The sequence below is a fragment of the Carlito syrichta genome, unplaced genomic scaffold (genome assembly GCF_000164805.1).
Source record: "Carlito syrichta isolate Samal-C Ts95f unplaced genomic scaffold, Tarsius_syrichta-2.0.1 Scaffold305654, whole genome shotgun sequence".
NCBI lineage: Eukaryota > Metazoa > Chordata > Mammalia > Primates > Tarsiidae > Carlito > Carlito syrichta.
In genome coordinates, this window is record NW_007249750.1 from 17,971 (window position 1) to 24,209 (window position 6,239).

The following is a 6,239-nucleotide window of genomic DNA, read 5'->3' on the forward strand; positions in this document are numbered from 1 at the left end:
CAGGCGGGTCTCGAACCCGTGGGCTCAGGCAGTCCACTCACCTCAGCCTCCCAAAGGCGCAGGATTACAGGCTGAGCCACCGAGCCGGGCTAGGGTTATTTATCTTAATGTAGTTGTTTTGAGTATAGCATTTCCTGACTAGATCTTTTGTTAGGTGGTCATCCCTACCTGTTTAATACCAGTCTGTGGGAAGGCATGGGCTTTGAAAATTGAATTTGAAATTCTTCTTGGACTTCTGCAGTTGTATCACACTTAAAGTGATACCATTTATATACCCTTACTGAACCATTCTCCTCCTTATCCATTTCCACCAGCTTCTCTTAGGTTGGCTGAGGCTTTTGGTTAGCAGAAGAATGTCCTCTGGGCAGCGTAGGGAAGGGTTGTGTTTCTCCCTTCTCTGAAGGCATGGCCTTGGGCATAGGGGCCAGATGTGGCTGCATTGTACCAGATGCAGCAAACAGGTTCTCAGGATGTATGTGTGGAGGATGGAAGACTGAGCAACTGAGGGAGGGAGAGGGTCCCAAATGCCTCTGTTCCTGCTCTCCATCCCTCCCTTTACAGCCCTGCCTCTGAGTCTAACTCTCTCTCCTCCACCCACACTACCCCACCTCTGTTGTCCAGGTGTATCCACTGTGGTGTCGTCCACGTGACCTTGGCCTTGCTGAAAAGCCACATCCAGGAGCGACACTGCCAGGTTTTCCACAAATGTGCATTCTGCCCCATGGCCTTCAAGACTGCCAGCAGCACTGCGGACCACAGTGCTGCCCAGCATCCCACCCAGCCCCACAGACCCTCCCAGTGAGTGCAGCCCCAGGGCCAGCAGGCCAGAGGGGAGTGGCTTGGGTGCTGTAGGGGTGGCATAGGGATGGATCAAGGAGCCAGGCTTAGTGGCAGAGGTGCCTGGAGTCTACAGGGACATCCTGAGACAGGGGAGTATCTACATTGGCTCAGGCCAGTGCTTCCCTAAATCTAACCCTGGGCCAGAGAGAGCAGAGATTGGGTGGAGGGGCTGTGCAGTTCTGCCAGAGAGCCTTGGCCACCTTATGCCCTGGGGCTTGTCTCATCAGGCTCATCTATAAGTGCTCCTGTGAAATGGTCTTCAACAAGAAGAGGCACATTCAGCAGCATTTTTACCAGAATGTCAGCAAGTCGCAGGTGGGCGTCTTCAAGTGCCCTGAGTGCCCACTCTTGTTCGTGCAGAAGCCGGAGTTGATGCAACATGTCAAGGTGGGATGCCTTGAGGGAGGAGGTCGGGGAGGAGGGCACATGCCTCAGGCCGGGGGTCTGACTCTGTGCATCTTTCCCCTTGCCCAGTCAGTAATCGCTCTCCCCATCCCCAGAGCACTCACGGTGTTCCCCGAAACGTGGAAGAGCTGTCAAGCCTCCAGTCGTCAACGGACACATCTTCGAGCCGCCCTGGCTCTCGAGTTTCCACTGAGCCCCCAGCCACCAATGTGGCTGCTCGGAGCAGCTCCCTGCCCTCTGGCCGCTGGGGCAGGCCCGAAGTCCATCGCAGGGCTGAGGCCAGGCCCCGGCTGAGGAACACTGGCTGGACCTGCCAGGAGTGCCAGGAGTGGGTTCCTGATCGGGAGAGCTATGTGTCCCACATGAAAAAGAGCCACGGGCGGGTAAGTGCAGCCACACAGTCACAGCACAGTGCCAAAGTCTCTGGACTTCTTTCTGTGGGGTCAGAGTCCCTTTACGTGGCTGACCCCCTAGACTTTGTGGTGCTTTGGGCAGGGTGGGACCACAAATGTTGGGTCTTTGGGGGCATCCTCCTTTCTGCCCTTAGCATCTGAGGAGAAAGATGCACCCAGAACCATGTTACAGTTCTGATGCCTCGTGTGTCGCCACCTCCTCCCTTAGACATTGAAGCGGTACCCATGCCGGCAGTGCGAACAGTCCTTCCATACCCCAAACAGCCTGCGCAAACACATCCGCAACAACCACGACACAGTCAAGAAGGTCTACACTTGTGGGTGAGTCCTTGGGGGTGAGAGTGAGGAGGCCTGAGGTTCAGGGCACCACTGGGGCTTTGTTGTGAGACCAGGAGTCTAAGGCAAGAGACAAGCGTGCCTAACTGGAAAAAAATTGTGGCTAAGCCAGAAATCAGAGGCAGGCCAGAACCCAGCTTCCAGAACCTGTAGCTCCTGAGCCCTCCCCCTCTCATCTCTAAACAGCCCTGAAGTTTGAGAGGAGTGACGATATGACCATACATCTCTCTGGTCAAGTGGCTTCAGTACCATCTGCCTGTATCTGTACTCAGGCCCTCTCACGCTGACCACCAGCCCAGCACTTGGGCCTCTGGGCAGTGACTTCAGGGAGCATGGAGTGAGATCTGGCTGAGGGCCAGGTGTCAAGAGTGCAAGTATTCTGACTTGCTATTGTCTGCCACCTTGGCTGGTCGGCTGGCTGGCTGGATCTCTCCGGGGAGCACCCAGCACCAGCCTGCCTGAGGCTATGGCTGTCTGCCTGCTCTAGACTCTCCCTCATGGCCTCCGTGTGAGGAGCACAGAGAGCACCTGCAGCCTGGATCTGACATATCTTCCCTGTGCTTCTGCAGGTACTGCACAGAGGACAGCCCCAGCTTTCCTCGGCCCTCCCTCCTGGAGAGCCACATCAGCCTTATGCATGGCATCAGAAACCCTGATTTGAGCCCGACGTCCAAAGTCAGACCTCCTGGTGGACATTCCCCTCAGGTGAGCATGGTCTCTCTGCCCACTGGAGCAGCCTGCTCAGTGAGGCCTAGAGTTGGAGGGGTATTAGGAAGGCTGCTGCTATGACCCTGGAGCAAGCAGAGTGACACCTTACCTCAATGCAGGTCCCGTCTAGTTCTATGTGATCCACCCGGGCACTGGACAAAAGTAGAGGGCAAGGATGAAGACCCATGAGGCAGCCTGTCAACCTTTTGTTACTATCATTTCTCTGTCACTGTGACTCCCCCCCGCCCAGATGTATGCTGTGCTCTGTGGACACTGCTGCATTTTCACACACATCATCCTGTTTCTGCCTCACAGCAGTCCTGTGGGACAGGGGCAGGCAGGGCTGCTTGTTGGATGAGGACAAGGATGCTTGGCTGACTCACCTCCCCACCTTCCCACTAGTTATGGGAAGAGCCAGGCTTAGAACCTGCTGCCATGGCCCCTTACCCTATGACCTCATCGCTGTTACATGCCCTAGTCCTGTTTCTGGTGAACTGCTGGAGCAGCCTGGTTTCCCCTCCTCACTGCAAGCTCTTCCCATGCCCTGGTGGAGGGAAACATCCCACAGAGGGGTCAGGTATATCTGGGAAGATTTGAGAGCTGCCCAGAGTTCCAGGGCATTCGAAACTTTCTTGGCTACTCAGACAGTGGCATTGTTGGCAAAGGCCTTTTCATGCATAGTAGATAGAGGTGTCAATTGATTTTTGGCAGTGTCTATCCAGTAGTAAAATGCACATCATTCCATACCTCAAAATGCACATGTCCTTTGATCTGGCAATTCTGCTTCTAGGATATATTAGAGATCTTTGGCCTTGGACATAAAGAGGTATGTTCAAAGATGTTAGCTGCAGTGCAGCAAGAAAGATGAAACACAGCTAAATGTGTGCCAGTGGGGACTGCTCATCCCACAATGGGTTACTGTGCCGCCCTTGGAAGAATGAACCCTTTGTGTGTGCTCCCGTGAGACACACTCCAATATATGTTGTTAAGTGAAAAGACAGGGTGAAGAAAAGTATCACTGGCATGCTATCATTTTGTAAAAGACAATCGTTTTGTTTTTGTATGTGCATAGGTTATCTCTTGAAGGGGCCAGAAAGTCCAGGTGTTCTTTGGAAGCAGGCCTTTGGTTCTTTGGGTGGGGTAGGAGGGATTTAATCTTTTCTAAACTCCTCCCATATCTTTGGAATGTTGTGCACATGCATATGTTGCATCTCAAAAAACCCCAAAGAACTGAAGCAAACCAAACGTAAGCCAGTGTGCAGGTTGAGGTGACCTGGCCTGGGCAGTACCTTCTGTGAGGCCTTGGGCTCGTGGTCATGTCTAGGGGCTCGTGTTTGGGGCTCAGCTTGGACTCTGCTCATGCTGTCTCTCCTTTCAGGTGAACCATCTGAAAAGACCAGTCAGTGGAGTGGGGGATGCTCCGGGCACCAGCAATGGCGCAACTGTCTCTTCCACCAAAAGGCACAAGTCCCTTTTTCAATGTGCAAAATGTAGTTTTGCCACAGACTCGGGGCTCGAATTTCAGAGCCACATACCTCAACACCAGGTGGACAGCTCCACAGCCCAGTGTTTCCTCTGTGGCTTGTGCTACACCTCAGCCAGTTCCCTCAACCGCCACCTCTTCATTGTCCACAAGGTGAGAGACCAGGAGGAGGAAGAAGAAGAGGAGGAAGAGGCAGCGGCAGAGGTGGCAGTGGAGGCGGCAGAGCCAGAAGAGGGCTCCGGGGAGGAGGTGCCCATGGAGACTAGAGAGAATGGACTGGAAGAGTGTGCCGGCGAGCCTTTGTTGGCTGACCCAGAGGCAAGGAGATCACTGGGCCTGGCCCGTGAGGAGGACGGTGTCCAAGATGCTAAGAGTCAACCACAGGCCTCTCAGGACCAGGACAGCCACGCACTATCCCCTCAGGTGTGATCGGAGGCTTTGCAGTGTGTGCGGTTGGGGTGGTGCCATGGCGTCCTCCACCTGCCATGCGGACTGAGGGAGGTAGAAGGCCCTGCCCTGGTGTGAGTGTGGCCGGCTGTGTAGAGCAGTGTCTGGCATGAGCTGCCGGTGCTGGGTGTCCCTCAGCCCCAGGAAATATGGGGTTGCCAGGACCTTACAGCTCTGAATTTGCTTCTGTTATTTATGGCTTTGTGCTGCTTCTTGGTACCCCAACTCTTGTCTGTGTCCTTCCAACCCCAGGCTGCTTACGTGGCCCTGCCCCAGTGCTGTCCACTTGGCTTGAAACCCCTCAGCAGCTATGTGCTTCTGGGAGGTCCCACCTGCGGCCTTCAGCCGGGGGACTCCTCGGAGCTCTGTTTTCTCGCAGACACCGGCTCTCCTTCCTGCCTTGAGCCTGAGAAGGAGGGGGTTAAGGGGTGCTGACACCCCTCTGGGAGAGCGAGCTCTGCCCAGCCTGGCTTGGCGAGAGCCCTTGGTCACCTAGCCCTTCCCTTTTGTCTTCTTAGTCTTTCCCCCCAAACAGTCCTGAGAACTAATTGTCACTGGGCTCTCCATGTCTCTGTGGGTGGAAGAAACCTCTGCAGCACACCTGTTTGCACCCCAGGGAGAACAGGGGGTGCGGCAAAGGCAGGCAGGCCCCAGGAGCCAGACAGACCCCTTCAGAAGGGCTGTGGGTGGGCCTTTGCTCCGCTGCTCTGCCTTTCCTGACAAGTGGGGTTTGGGGCACACAGACATTGGAATATTTGTACTCTTGCTCCTGTGCCATTAGAGAGGCTGCTGCCCCAGGCAGGCAGCCCCTCCTCCTCTTGGCTCCACTCATGTTGCTCAGACTATATTTCAAATAAAAAAATCTTCTTACCATGCAGGTAGGCTCTTGTATTCCTCTTCAAGTGAGCCTGGCCCTACTCTGTCCCACCCAAGGGTCTTTCTGAGATGTCCCCTGTCTGTTCCATCTCTGTGGAAGAAAGATGCTTCCTACTGCCCCAGGAAGGTGTTCTCTAGATTCTGGAGCTTGTGCTCTGAACACCAGGAGCCCCAGGCTTCCTGGTTTTCTAGAGAAACCTGAGGGGGCAAGGGAAGGGGCACAATGCCAGTCAGAAGTCACTTCCAAGGTCTCCCCTGTGCTAGTGGCATTGGCTTTCAGGCCTATTGACATTTTCTGGGCACCTCCATCTTTCCTACAAATGGATTTTCAACCTAAAAGAACCCCTTACTAGTGAGGAAGCAAAAAGGGGTGGAGAGGAGGAATTCTGCAATTTTCTTATGGCATTCAAAAGACCTTGTTATTGCCACTGCCACAGGGGACTGAGATGTGACAGAATTAGGATTAGACTTGGGAGGCTGGCTGGCTTTCACTGATGGGTTTAGGGCCTGCCCAAGCACAAGGATGACCTCTGACTCAAGTGACATGGGGCTGGGCCCAGCAGGATCTAGTGTAGCAAAAGGAAATGGGTGCTGGCTGGGTTCTCAGAGGTGATCTTTCAAGGGAGGCATTAAATATCAATTGTAAATTATTAAATCAGATAAATATGCCTGACCTTTTCACAATTGAAAAAAAATACATTTTCTTCCTTTATGAAATGCCAAGTTTTTAG

At 53.9% G+C, this 6,239-nt stretch overlaps 1 protein-coding gene across 1 annotated transcript in view; it reads left to right on the top strand.

Annotated features, from left to right (window-relative positions):
- Positions 1-5,509, top strand: part of ZNF592 (zinc finger protein 592) — a 20,997-nt gene extending 15,488 nt beyond the window's left edge. The window contains exons 3-8 of the mRNA XM_008062086.1: positions 622-798; positions 1,068-1,227; positions 1,341-1,628; positions 1,867-1,979; positions 2,564-2,699; positions 4,081-5,509. Coding sequence (XP_008060277.1) covers positions 622-798; positions 1,068-1,227; positions 1,341-1,628; positions 1,867-1,979; positions 2,564-2,699; positions 4,081-4,614 — 1,408 coding nt within the window. The 3' untranslated portion in view covers positions 4,615-5,509. The remainder of the gene's footprint in view (positions 1-621; positions 799-1,067; positions 1,228-1,340; positions 1,629-1,866; positions 1,980-2,563; positions 2,700-4,080) is intronic.
- The last annotated feature ends 730 nt before the right edge of the window (positions 5,510-6,239 follow it).